The 15,199-nt window shown below is 35.6% G+C and overlaps 1 protein-coding gene across 1 annotated transcript in view; it reads right to left on the reverse strand.

Moving 5' to 3' along the window:
• Positions 1-708: 708 nt before the first annotated feature.
• Positions 709-15,199, reverse strand: part of LOC121319143 (chemokine-like protein TAFA-2) — a 111,900-nt gene continuing 97,409 nt past the window's right edge. Inside the window, exon 4 of the mRNA XM_041256325.1 lies at positions 709-900. Within this exon, the coding sequence (XP_041112259.1) occupies positions 709-900 (192 nt within the window). The remainder of the gene's footprint in view (positions 901-15,199) is intronic.

The following is a 15,199-nucleotide window of genomic DNA, read 5'->3' on the forward strand; positions in this document are numbered from 1 at the left end:
TCTGTCTCATGCAACAAAAATACGGCTGAACAGAATAAACAGAAAGTGAAACCTACATACAGTCGTGGCTATTTGTTATTTCATCGGCTTACGAACAGCTGCCATACATTTTGTCTTGCTCAACCAGGGTCAAAGCATGTTGACCCACATCCTGAGAAGGTCAACTCAGGTACATCCCAGGTACGTGGTTTCATTGTGACCCGGGTAGCCAGAACCCAGGTCGAGGCTCGCATAGGAGTGCCAATGTGAAAGGGGATTTACATCAAGGATACAGAAGATACTCAACTCCACCGATTCTCTATAGAGACCTCTGTCATGCTGCATGCAAAGGGTTGTAGGACAGAGAGCTTGTGAGAAGATTTTCTATTAACAGTCTAACAGTAGAGCGGTATCTGATTGAACTGCTTTTGAGCTTCTTTTTCAATGTTTAAAAATAAAATTAAAACTTCTGTTTTGCTCTTGCCCATGGTGTCTTGACAATAAGCATAACCCGTGGGTAACAATGACATACCATTATTTATACGAAAAATGACCTTTTCTGAATGCAGTACCAGAGATGTACATTTCACACAGAGCTAGAGTAGACGGGTTCAATTATAAAACTTGGATTTATTGGTATTAGCCATCAGTTTTATATATATTTTTTAATTATTATTATTATTATTAACCACTGATTGAAATTTCACTTTGATAATTTACTACTGTAACTTATCTGTCAATATAAAAAAAAATCCACGCCTCAGACTTATCCATTCCGTTGTCAGACTTATCCATTCCATTGCCAGACTTATCCATTCCATTGTCAGACTTATCCATTCCATTGCCAGACTTATCCATTCCATTGTCAGACTTATCCATTCCATTGTCAGACTTATCCATTCCATTGTCAGACTTATCCACCTGTCCACACATCACTGTTCTGAGTCATATCACAACTTTGCTATTGACTGGGTTTCATATCGATACAGTTATACTGGTACGACACCGGTAACAACTCCAGTGTGAACAGACATACTGTTCTGCAATGATACCGGTATAAAAATGCAAGCGTGAATAGGGCTATAGTGTTCCCTCTGTCTCTGAATATGTATTAATGATAATATGAAGAGATATGATATTTGAACTAATTTACAGTCACTTCAATAAGCATCTTGTGTATCACAGGAACCTTTACCTAGCTGTCCATAAATAACTTTTGCGCTTAAATCCCATCTTAATTTGTAATATAAGACGTTGTTATTCTGATAATAACATAACACTGTTCACTGACCCTTTTTTGGGGGTCCCATTTGAACAGATTTAGGGTAATAAACGAACTGGTTTGTTCCCCAGAAACGCACTCGACATGCCCAATGGATAGGTGCAATTAAGTGCAAAGTTAAATTGCAACTATTCTGTTTCACACAGTAAAAAGCTTAGAGTTATAAAACATGAACAAGAATGAGTGGCTGCCACAGATATGGATACAATAAGATTACGTTTTGATACAGTGAGCATAACTGTTGTAATCAAAATAATCATTGTTTCATGACCGGTTTAATTTTAACACTACAGGTTTTACTAATTTTTTTTTTCTTACATTGGTACCTTAAATGATATTTTAAAAAATCACAGTTAAATGAGAAGGAGGGAAAGTGTGCACAGTCCAGCTGGGCTTGTGTAATTTCTTAGATGCTTTGCAGTTAACTTCCGAAACTGAGGCTGATTTGATTATAGCTGATGCATTTTGAGTATACCTGTATTTGTAAAGTCAGATCCTTCATTTTAATGTTGAAGATTGGTCCTCACGCACTTAAAAGAAAATGAAATAAATAAGTGATGCAAGGAATAACAAGTCACATCTCTGTCAAATTGTAAGTATTGCATTTTTGCATTTGTGCTTCCAAAGAATCATTCTCAATAACCCGGATTATACAGCTTGTTGTATAATATTGCGCTCATGGAAAGCATTTCTTCCAGCCATGCCTTAATAGCTTTTACACTTTGATTCAATCCCATTTATTTTAATATTGCCATTTATTACATTGTTGTTTTGGTCTCGCGAATTCAACCAACTGTAAGATGAGGTTGTGAGGGAAGAGGACATGGGGATAAATGACCAAAGCTCCAACATAGGGCATTGATAAATTGACCTTCCAAGGAACTGTAATCATAGCTAAAGATCCAGTACCTGTACATGTTATGCAATATCAGCTGTCACTTGCAATCAAGTAAGTCACTTTGAAATAATAAAAAAGTTCAATATTCTCTTTCCACTGCTGACAATAGTACAAGGCTATGTGATAAAGCCCTGCTCAGAGTGAATGACTGAAGGAGGGTGGGATAAAATAAGATGAAGTTCTGCTTCATTGAGCAGTTACCTTTTCAAAGTCTCTAACCCACTCTCACATTGGCATGCACAGTGTGGTGTGTTGTTTTCTCCACCTAGCAGGCTACACAGGTGTCACTGATCAGACAGGCAGAGATTGCTGTGAAACATTCAGGCACCAGTGGGCAGGGTCATACAAAAAAAAGGCAACATAATTGCTTTTAAATGTGCTTTGACTCCCTGATCTAAGGCTATTAACAAGCATTGTATGATGTTTCATTGCGTTTACATAAGGTTAATAACTTAAAGGATACATAAGGACCTACTTTATTTTATTGTGTTACATGTTCCCGTGTGTTGTTAGAACTGTTCATGTAAGGTGGGTGTATTTTTATTATTATTTTTTTTACATTATGACCACTTTGTTAAACTTTTAAATTGCATTCCCTACCTCAAAATGGTATCCCATCTACCTGCATGGACCTTTAAGAACAACATTTCCCACCATCCTTCTGGTAAATTCATCTCAGTTACATATGTGAGAAAGAGGATGATGGGAAGTGTAGTTCTGAGCAGTCGATGCAGGTACATGGGAAACCATCTTGAGGCAGGAAATGCAATTTAAAAGTGTAAAGTCCTTATGTCACCTATTTCACATTACAATCTAATTATATGTTATTAAACTACATTATAATAGTGTTCTATATATATATATATATATATATATATATATATATATATATATATATATATATATATATATATATACACACACACACACACACACACACACACACACACACACACACACACACACACACACACAATGGCTTGCAAAAGTATTCAGACCCCTGACCAATTCTCTCATATTACTGAATTACAAATGGTACATTGAAATTTCGTTCTGTTCGATATTTTATTTTAAAACACTTAAACTCAAATCAATTATTGTAAGGTGACATTGGTTTTATGTTGGGAAAACTGAAATATCTTGCTTGCATAAGTATTCAACCCCACATATTAATATTTGGTAGAGCTACTTTTCGCTGCAATAACAGCTTTAAGTCTTTTGGGGTAAGTATGTACTAGCTTTGCACACAGTGTCGGAGTGATTTCGACCCATTCTTCTTGGCAGATTTGCTCCAGGTTGTTCAGGTTGGTTGGACGACGCTTGTGGACCGCAATTTTCAAATAGTGCCACAGATTCTCAATGGGATTGAGATCAGGACTTTGACTGGGCCACTGTAGGACATTCACCTTTTTGTTCTTGAGCCACTCCAATGTTGCTTTGGCCTTGTGCTTAGGATTATTGTCCTGCTGAAAGGTAAATTTCCTCCCAAGCTACAGTTTTTTTGAGGACTGAAGCAGATTCTCTTGCAGTATTTTCCTGTATTTTGCTCCATCCATTTTTCCTTCAATTGTAACAAGACGCCCAGTCCCTGCTGATGAGAAGCATCCCCACAGCATGATGCTGCCACCACCGTACTTCACTGTAGGGATGGTGTGTCTTGAGGCATGGGCAGTGTTGGGTTTGTGCCACACATAGCGCTTTGAGTTTTGGCCAAAAAGCTCTATCTTGGTCTCATCTGACCACAAAATCTTTTCCCACATCCCAGCTGGGTCACTCGCATGACGTGCTTTCAGATGGTACTTTATGAGTAACAGCTTCTTTCTTGCCACCCTCCCATACACGCCATTGTTATGCAGAGCTGTTGATATGGGTGATTGGTGCACCATTACTCCACTCCCAGCCACTGAACTCTGTAGCTCCTTCAAAGTGATTGTTGGCCTCTCTGTGGCTTCTCTCACAAGTCTCCTTCTTGTTTGAGCGCTGAGTTTTGAGGGACGGCCTTTTCTTGGCAGTGCCTGGGTGGTGTGATGCAGCTTCCATTTCCTGATTATTGATCCAACTGTGCTCACTGGGATATACAAACACTTGGATATTATTTTGTACCCTTTCCCTAATTTATGCATTTGTATTACTTTATCTCTAACTTCTGTAGAATGTTCTTTGGTCTTCATTTTCCTTCAGATTCACAGCCTTACCAATGATCCTTCAACAGTGGGGTTTTTATCCAGAAATTGTGACAGCAACTTTAATGGTTCACAGGTGGAGGCCAATGGTAAGGTAATTGTGTCCTCGTTAGGGCAATTTCTTTCATCGGTGCAAACTGGGAGCTTCCACAGCACAGGGGTTGAATACTTATGCAAGCAAGATATTTCAGTTTTTTATTTTTCTTAAAAATATTTCCCAACATAAAACCAATGTCACCTTACAATAATTGTTTCAGTGTTTTAAAATAAAATATCAAACAGAACAAAATTTCAATATACCATTTGTAATTCAGTAATATGAGAGAATTGGTCAGGGGTCTGAATACTTTTGCAAGCCACTGTGTGTGTGTATATATATATATATATATATATATATATATATATATATATATATATATATATATATACTTTTGCGCTGTAACTGTAAGAAATTTACAATTGTAATCTTGTTTTGAGTGCTTCTGCCAAAAAGCCCTGATTTCAAATCTTGTCGTCTGTGATGTAACTAGGAGAAAACACGAACCAAAAACGAACCATAAACCATAAACATGCATGCATATGTCTACGGCATAAACAAAACGATCATACATACAGGCCTATTTTACAATGGTTAAACGGTGTCGAAAATACATTTCACCTCAGCGCAAGTTATTGCATTGCATGAAAAAAATAAGCAATGTATTCCGTGTAAGTAAAATGAACGAGTTCGTCCACGCGCAATGCAATGATCACTTCGTTCAACACGGAATACGGAGACTAATGATTTTGTTTGTTGGTTTCTGGCAGGAACAAATTAAATTTTTTCTCTTTTGTAAGACACCGGTACACAAGTTCACAAACACACGCAGACTTTTACAAAGACAGCTGTTCACGAAGACAACCATCAAGTAACTGACCATTGATTAATTTTCCCCTGACAACAGCAGAACCATTTAGAAACCGCAATACTTTATTTTATTTTTTTACCAGCCTTCATTAAACAATGTTTTACTATTTACTTTGATATCATAGATACATTTTTAAATAGTTGCCTCTGTAAGATATTTCATACACCTATAAAAATGATGACCAGAGATTTTCTTTCTTACCCTGTGCACTAGTGCTCAGTACTACTAGGCTATCCAGTTATCTGTAAGTGTTGCATTTGTTTTTTTCAGACATTTTTCAGACATCAGATATTATTATTATTATTATTATTATTATTATTATTATTATTATTATTATTATTATATATTATTATTATTATACAATATACCGTTATGAAATAAACTCTGTGGCCCAAAACTACCCAAAGAAAATAAACATGAGCACGGCTTTCATATTTCTGAAACAATAAAAACAATAACATCTAAGTATTATAAACCAGTACAAGCACATTGCGTGCTCAAGATTTCTGATGCAGAAGTCAAAAGAATGAATCCACTCATCCAGCTTTTTGAGGTAAGCTTTCGATTTTCAATGTTATCTTTAAGGTAATGTTCATATGCACATTACATGGTAAGGACATCTGCCCAGAAATAATAATAATAATTGCGTGCAGTTCACAAGGAGGTTAGGCTTCTTTAATTTCACTAAATCAGGTAAAGCGTGAGTGTTTATTTCATGAATGAAGCTGAAGAGCTATACTGACCATGCAAGTCATGAAGAGTTTGCTTTCATATTTTTAAACTGATTGAAGATGACGTTTAAGTATTGCTTTTTTTTTTTTTTTTTTTTTTTTTTTTTTTTTTTTAATTTAGCGTTTATAGACCTTACACTGGACTGGTAATTGACTGCATGGTCATACCCAAGTGTGTAACTTACTTTCCAAATATGTGTTTCACCCGTTTATGGTGTTGGCAGTTACCACAACTGTCAATGAAGCCCAGAGAAAGAAATGGAGACACAGAACAAAGATTCCATATATATATATATAAATAGTTAATTTTATATATAATATATCTATATATATATATATATATATATATATATAGATATATATATATATATTGATAACCTAATATATAAATAATTCAAAATTCTACAGTTGACACATGATGTACTTTGAATTTGTGCAGCAGTATTGTTCAATATAATTTTCATTGGCTTTTTTATTCAAGAACTAGTCTGTAGAATGATTAAGTATGCACAAAAATGGGAGAGTGTGTCTTTAACTATGGCTTGTTGCATCCTATTAAAAGGAAGGGCTATACAACTGTGGAATTTGTCACTAATCTGTTTTTGGCGATAATAGAGCATGCCCTATAATTAAAAAATGAAACAGGACCAGTGTCTTCCTAAGCCATCATCAAATTGAGCTGAATGGGCCTTGAAGTTAGGCACCACCTTTTTAATGGAATAATTTGCTATTCATATTGGTGGGGAGACTTTTTAGTACATTTTCCGAGTGGCTATCATTTTTCTAACCTGTCAGGTAATTTCACATTACAGAGAAAACCCTTCCAGGCATATATAACATTATCTGAGGAAAGTGATGCATCCCTGTTACCAGACAACCAATTCTGATTTGTCATTTGATGGGAAAGTCATTACTGGATGATTATGAATCAAACACTGTTGAAAGTCAAGTTACAAGATGAATCGTTTTACTAAAGTATTTTGCATTTAAATGACGTTACCCTGCCTAGTCCTAAAGCACATTTTAGTGTCAGTTTTCCGACGTGCCTTTAATTGCTTGAGCAACAACATCCCCATCATTCTGCTTTAATTGCCATATTTTTTGTTAGTTGCATTTCTTTGTCCTGCAAAACACCTTTTTTTATTTGACACCCCTTTCAGACACAATTTACCATTGTACATATGTTGTTTAAAAAACAAGGTGCTTTTAATATGTCCTGGAAAAATTACTATTCAAACTCTTGGTTTCAAAGTTCTTGTTTTTTCTATAAAGACAATATTAGTAAAACGTCAACTATGCTCAACTGAAGTCCTCCCAATATGTATCATTCTATTAAATTTAATTCAGGTTGATATTTTACATTACCATTTTCAGAAGAAGAGCTTAGCTCTACAGCAGATAAATTGAGATTCATTGACTATTGATATATTGCACTTTAATATGCAAAAGCCCAAGCTATCAAAAGATTTGACTTTGGTTAATACAACTGAAACTAGCTGGCGTAGTAGCTATACTTTACATAACTGGGGAGAAATCAAAGTAGGTCACAGAGTTCTCATTAAGTGATACTGTATTCTTGAAAATACAGCACCATCGTTGTGATTCCATTTGTGACTGAGGCACATGCATCATGTCTTTTAAATATGAACATAAATAAAATATGAATAAAAAAAAATACTTCAAAATGAATGTTTCTTGATTGACGCACCTTTCTACCTGATTAAAAAGAGGCTGCTCGTGTATAAGAACACTCACACAGCCTTGCAGGAAGCAATGCACTAGTAATGAGTCTTCTGTTCTAAATTAGATTTCCAATCTCGTAATGTTATCTTGGGATTCATGCACAATGTACCGCCTGTAATGAGTGACCAGCGATTTTGCAGGTAATACATTACATTAATTTTATTAAAATTCAAATGAGTTGTGAGTTGTAGTGTGGTGAAATGCAAAACAGTAAGAAAAAATGATGGCAAGTTATTGTAGGATTATTAAAATAGTGAAAATGTACTGTTGAATATATTTATATGCATATTCTTTCACCTTAAATTGACAGAAACACGTTGGCAAATGCACTGACTCACTGGGTTAAACAGGCCTCCCCCTTTACTGATTGTGAACTCCCCTGTATATAAATCTCAAAGGATACAAATGTCTTTTTAATATTTATTATTTAGGATATTACATTATGAAATATTACAATATTTGTAAATGTACTTCCTGGAGGTAGTGCAAAGTGTAAGTTGATATAGAATTGGTAATCAAAGAGCATTGGAACTTATTGCAAGTGTTGTTTCAACATAGCAGGCAAATTTACCCTTCAGTAGTGCTGGCTTGCTGAAATTCTCAAAACCGATTTGAACAGAACAACTACACGAAACAACTAAAATCAAACAGGTAAATAGACCTGACAACTTCGTGTTGTGTTTGTATCAATTCACAGAACAAAATAGTCCACAGATTTTTGTTCCAGAAGTTTCAATTTTCCTTAGGTCATAGTTAACGTATAGTCATAAGTAAAATGAGACTGGTCTCCTTAAACATACAGAAACAAATCTACTTATTTTTCTTACGGTATATGCATTGTAGAATGATATTGAGACACATCTATATTCTTGGATGCTGCAGGTGGACAAGATTGGAAGATCAACAAGACCTTCACCCCTACAGCTTGTCATTGAATGACAGAGTATCAATAGAGATACACTGACTGTCTTTGTTACAACAACAGGATTATCAAGTCTTAAACAAACCCCACTGGAGCACTGACTATTGGCAGTGATTAATTTACTGATACCTATCATTGACAGGCCCTGTACCTTCTCCTCATAGTAAATTAATGTACATCAGCATGTGGCATGTTCCTTTTTTGTGGTTTCAGACCTCTTGTTTTCAATATCACATATTCAGTTTCTTCTCATCATCTACGAACAGTGACATAGCCAGGATTTTGTTTCGGGACTGTCAATTATTTACAGTTTTACCTACCTGGGTGGCTATTAACAATATTCAGTAAACATAGTTTTTTTTTTTTTTTGTACTACTGATTTGGACAATGTTGAGGCACACTGAAAAAGCACAAATTTCACTCTGCAAAGATGTACAGTATGCCACAGTCCATTAAGCCCATCAAAATAGCAATTGCTTTTATTGAAATTTCAGAGCAAATTATGGAATATCTCCAAAAAAAAATAGCCTTGGCAGTAATAAATCAAAGAAGAGAGAATTCCCTTTAGTTGCACTTATTTCTAGTTCTCTTAGATAAGAAAGCTAACTGGGAAATGTACAGCACTTCTCATGCTGACAATCCAATACCTTGCCTACATCACACAATGAAATGATGTCACTGTAACATTTTTTAGCTTTGCAGATATTACTTGTTTTTAAACAAGACACAGTTACAGATGCATATTTCTTTAAAAATACATTACAATAATGTACTTGTAGTTATAGAGAATAAGGCATGGAGTACTGTGGCATATGAGAATGTAATGCCCAGCAATGGGGTGGGATGCTACATAAACCCAGAGGGTGAAGCCTGAGGGGTTTATCTAAGCATCCCACTGAGAGGATGAGCATAAATTCCCATTTATTACACACTACCCCATGCATTATTTTTTATAATATCTCGTGAGCCATTTTTTCCTTTTTATGTGAGCGAGAGGAAACATCAACTATGTGAGGTACAGTTGGAATTCATTTTGACAGCTGGGGGTCACATCTGGTTATTACAGGAAATATCAACTGAATGAGCCCATTGAAAAAAAAAAGCTCACCGGTTCTTATAACCCTTTATTGCATGGTCTGTTGAAAACAATAAAAATTGTAAAAACTCAAAATTTAAGATGATTTTTATGCATCATGTTAGAGAGTGCAGTTTACAAGACCAAAACATGCAATTGTGATGTATTAAGTATCGTACTTGAAGAAGTTTCTGAAGTAGTAGTGAGTAGTTGTTTCTTGATGTGAACTAAATGCAAAGAAATGCACAGCGTACTTTTGTTCAGATATTAGTTTTGTTTATTCAATTTATGCAGGGAATCTTTTTCCCATTACAGAGCAAGCAGAAAGAACACTCAAAGCAAAACAGTACAGAACACACTTTTATATGCGTACTGCACAAAGCAAAACTTAAATTTAAAACAGAACAAAAGAATATAATGCAATACTGCAGGTTTGGTCCTCCAGGACTCCTCAACAAGTCTCCAATACTAGTCTGGCTGAGAGAGAAAGTGAGCTGAGCTGAGCGCACCTTGATTAAGTAGCCATGACTTTGGTCCCCCTCCTTTCTACTCTTTGTGGGTTCAATCACCCCGGGCACCCTGTGGAGGGTCTTGTGTACGTGTCGTAAAGAAAACTGGTTTTGGCTCACACTGCCTAAGATGGTGTTATCTTGGTGTGACCCTTTGTTCTTTTGTGCTTAACCTACGTTATCTCTTGAGTGCATCGGTTCCTCCAGCAATGTGCAATTGTGTTATTTCAGCAGTCAGATGGGCGTCTTCAGTGCAATGAAATGCAATCTCGCATTTACCAGTTACTATACCGCCTCTGATAATCTCCTTTTAAAACTAACAGAGTGTACAAACCTGAAAACACGTGTATCTTATATTGCATTCCAACTTCTTTCCATGTTATCCAACAGTACTGTTACACAATATGAAAAAAAAAAATTAAAAATTCAAGGACATCTTATTCTAACCTAGTTATACACTAATCAGATAGCTGTGTAATCTGATGTGTACCACAAGCAATATATGAGCTGGTGATTCTTTTTGCATCATCTGTACAACTGAATGTTCATCAGAGGTGAGCTGTAGCAAGCACTGGACCTGAGGTGCCTACAGCAACTTCCCAACTTTATTAGCAAGAGAGTAATAGAAATAATAAACAAAATATACTGATCAATAACCTTTGTGGCTAACAATATACAGGTGCAATGAACACGTGCAATTCTATTTCTGTTAATCATCTCCTGTCTGCCCCCTAATTTCCCCTTTTGCACCTACATCAATCAATCAATCTTTATTTTATATAGCGCTTTTCATAGTGGACCACCATCACAAAGTGCTTTACAAGATGCAGTAGCACAATACATTAAATACAGCAGAAAGTGCATAATACATGATAGTAGCATAATACATGAAATAGTAGCAGCAACACCGCAGCTAATAGCAGATATCAGGCTTAAAAAGCCTGGAAAGCAAGAGAGGACAAGTGGGTCTTGAGAGTTAATTTAAAGTGAGCGATGGTGGGAGCATCACGCACCAAAGCTGGGAGAGAGTTAAACAAGCTAAACAAGCATTCTCCAAGTGTGGTGCACTTTTGCTTGGGGATAACAAATAGTTGGAGGACCTCAGCTTGCGGCCAGAGACACAGCGGGTCAGCAGGTTGAGGAGGTACTTGGGACATGTGTGGTGAAGGGCATTGTAGGTGAGCAGGAGTGTTTTGAAAATAATCTTGAACTTTACAGGTAGCCAATGCAGCTGGGCAAGCAGGGAGTGATGTGATCACGTTTTTTACATCTGGTAAGGATCCTGGCAGCAGCATTCTGAACTAGCTGCAGTTGATTTATGGTGCATAGTCAGGATTAAGAGTGATACCTTCAGACACGTGAATTTATCTCTGTTGATTTTATTAAAGATCATTTACCATTTAAGAAAAAAATGTCATGGGAACCTTTGTAAGGATGGTGCCAATAATACAATAATTCCTTTAATTTAAAAGACTGGATTTGGTAAGAATAATTATATTTTTGTTGTTGTTTTAAACAGGGATTTTTTATTTTTATTTATTTTTTTAATACTTGCTCATATACAACCCAGCACTATGCTGGCAGCAGCCTGAACTTGTTCCACATAGCTGCAAGTAGTAAATCTATCTTTAAATGTGTAAAGACTGTACCTGTCTTCAACCAATCAGAGGGGTTATTTATGAATAAACCTCTCTGGGCTGCAGATTCATCACTTTGCTGTTAAGAAGGCCTCAGCAGAGCTGTGCAATTTACCAACCAGCAAGTGTAATTTATTTATTGTCAGCAGCAAGACCCTGAACAAAGAGCCAGTACAAATAACAGCTCTAATCAGCCCTAAATAAAGATTACAGGGATATGATGTCTTTTTTTTTTTTTAACATTGTGTAGGGGTGAATAGTCAGGAAATTGACTGGAATTGATGCCTTGTAGTGGAGTAACCTGCCAGGGACACTCTCTATAATGAGCCTTCCTAAAGCTTCTTAAACAGCCTTGACTTTCTCAAAAAGAAATAACTGATAAATGATTCCTCAGGTGTGAACCAGTGGTGGCAGGCATGAGGCAAATTACTCTCTAAGAAGAAAGAAGAAAATGTCATAACAGTTGACACAATTAGAGCACAAAGCTGAGTTAACCTACATAGTGTACTAGAAAAATATGGCTAATGCCATTTGAAGAATTTCTCCTTGCTTTTCTTTGCTGCCACGGAGGAGAGCTTTAATTGATACTGTGGCTATGCGGTGCAGGGAGCAGCCTCTAATTGAAAAGTCACTTACTTTATAACAAGGTCAAAGCTTTCTGGGTTGCCAGCCTGATAGCAAGACGTTAAGCTCTGTGTAGAACAGTCTATTGAAGATAGGGGTCTGAAGCAGCAGAAATAGCATCACTGCATGTTTAAACTTTCAATATGAAAATATAACAGGTCTTTGACATGCATACATTTATAATAAGACAAAACTCATCCAGACACTAAATGTTGTATTTTGTTTAAACTTTTCATTGCCCAAGACAATAGGTATCGCAGCAAATTGAATCTGTATGAAAAAGGGTTTCAGATAGAAATTTGAATGGTTGCGGTAATTAAAGAGTAAGTCATTGTTTCTGATATGATGTCTTTGTTTTTAGATGATATCAATTATTTAATATGATTATTTGTATAAGTTTAAATGGCCAGATAGATTGCTTTATATTTACAGTGGCAGTGATAAGTTTAAGCATTTATTTATTGATGTCGACACTGCAATCCAGTTACCAATCAAGAGGACTGAAGATCGATAGGTGTTCTTTAAACTCAGCCAACCAAACAGATGATACCCAAGCTACTGAATCCAGGAGGTGAGGACCCAGCCTGTGAAGTCTCTACTTAGACTTCTTGGGAGTCTGAATCACAGTTACATTAACTAAGCACAGACCATTCTTCACTAATCCACAGGAGCACAATGGCCAAAACACTCACTGTCTAGATCAACAACTTAACATAGCGAGAATTCAGTCTGCTGAGTTCCTGCTTATGTGACCCTGCATTCATGTGAATACCCTCCAACAGATGAACAACTGTGAAGTATTTATTGATTTGTCTATATCATTTTGAAAAACTAGAGATACAGAACATCTGCACTGATAAAAGTAGAATTTCAATTTGGACGGTCATCCCTGCAGGATCGAGATTCTGAATAATATATAATATTATATATATATATATATATATATATATATATATATATATATAATATATATATATATATTTCTTTATCCTGATTACAGGTGTTATATGATGTCTGTTATTTACATTATGTGGGGGTGAGTAGTCTGGAAATTGACTTGAATTGATGCCTTGTAGTGGAGTAACCTGCCAGCCAAGGACACATTTTTACATTAAATGGGCCATGATTATATATTTCATAAAGGGCATGAGTTGGATCTGTTACCCTTTCCCATAAGAAGCCTTAACTAATATTCAAAATCCATTTTTCACTATCTAGCTTTAATCTTTGCAATGACAACTGGCAGTAGTATTTAATGCCAGTCCCTGATACTGCAATAGTACTGGATTTGAAAGAAAAGTCAAGATTTTTAATAGTTTCTTAGTTCAGACAGATATTAGAATGGTCACTTGCCGACTCATTTTTATTGCATGCATGCTCTGGAACCAGTTGACACCACCAAACTGCAACCATAACAAATTCAGAAACTAGGCAGGCATGCAAAGAGAAGAAGATTGCTCTGACATGTGTGTGATAATGGGATGAGTTATAAGGCCTGCTGTATAAATCCTCCTTAGGGACGCCCACTGCACTCCAAGGTGGTAGCCTCTTTTAGTTGTCTGCCCATTGTACCAAAAAGTGGAAATGTGGAGGATTAGAAAATTAGAAAAGGATGAAAGCTGGTAGCAATGAATAACTTTCAGAAAATATTTAGATGAATTCTTCCTATGCCAAAGGGTATTTTATTCACAGACTCTAAAGAGAAAGTTGCATTTCAGAACCCTCTTTGAAAATCAACTTATCAAATCTTATTTTCAAATAATCTTTTCCTGTGCAAACTTCAGCATTTGGCAGGCAATTCTGATATTGTGCTTTAGGGTTCTGCACATCCACATGCTGCAATTTCACTTCTCTGGGGATGATCTGAAAATGGATTTCTGTAAACTTAGATGATTAAACATTTAGTATAGAAAGTACTGAGAAATTCAATCCAAAGACATCAAAAGCTTTTGGATGAACAATTTCATATTTCAGACAAAAAGTAGGATGATGAACAAAAGTATGCTATTGGAACCATCAATGTTAGTCCAATTCCTAGTAGTTAATTGATCACAGAACTTTGTTTTTTTAGTCAATAACTGACAATGTAGCTTGGTAACCAGTAACCATACCTACCCCATACCCTAGATCTGTCTCTACTCAATGTTCAACAGTGATATCTGTTAAATTTTAGGGTTAATACCTGTAAAAAAAGGAAAAACTGAAATCAACAACTCATTGGGTGTCTTTTTTAAATGTGCTACATTCATAATCATTCTTAAATTGTGTATCTATATTCATATCTGAGCATTATTCACGTAACAATTTATTTCTCTAGGAGGCTAAAAAAAAAAAGAGTTTATAGAGTCACATGTTTATATTAGTGAGTCATATATGTCCTAAGGAATGATCATTTTGTAATAAAAATTGTAATAATAATAATAATAATAATAATACAATTTTAAAAATAACAATTAAGCACTTTACTGTATGGACTTATATTTCTGTAAAACATAACAAGCACTTATAATCTTGTTTTTCACCCTTTTGTTGAAAAACAATATACTACCACTGTCCATATTCACCATACATGTAATTCTTTTATGACATGTTAAATTATATGTAAGATAGTAGCCATTCTGAACAACCACAACCAGCCCTAAAATTAAATATTCTTGGAAACAGCCATCATAAGGTTTACATATTTAAATTATTGACATGATTATCAT

This window comes from Polyodon spathula, chromosome 8 (genome assembly GCF_017654505.1).
Source record: "Polyodon spathula isolate WHYD16114869_AA chromosome 8, ASM1765450v1, whole genome shotgun sequence".
NCBI lineage: Eukaryota > Metazoa > Chordata > Actinopteri > Acipenseriformes > Polyodontidae > Polyodon > Polyodon spathula.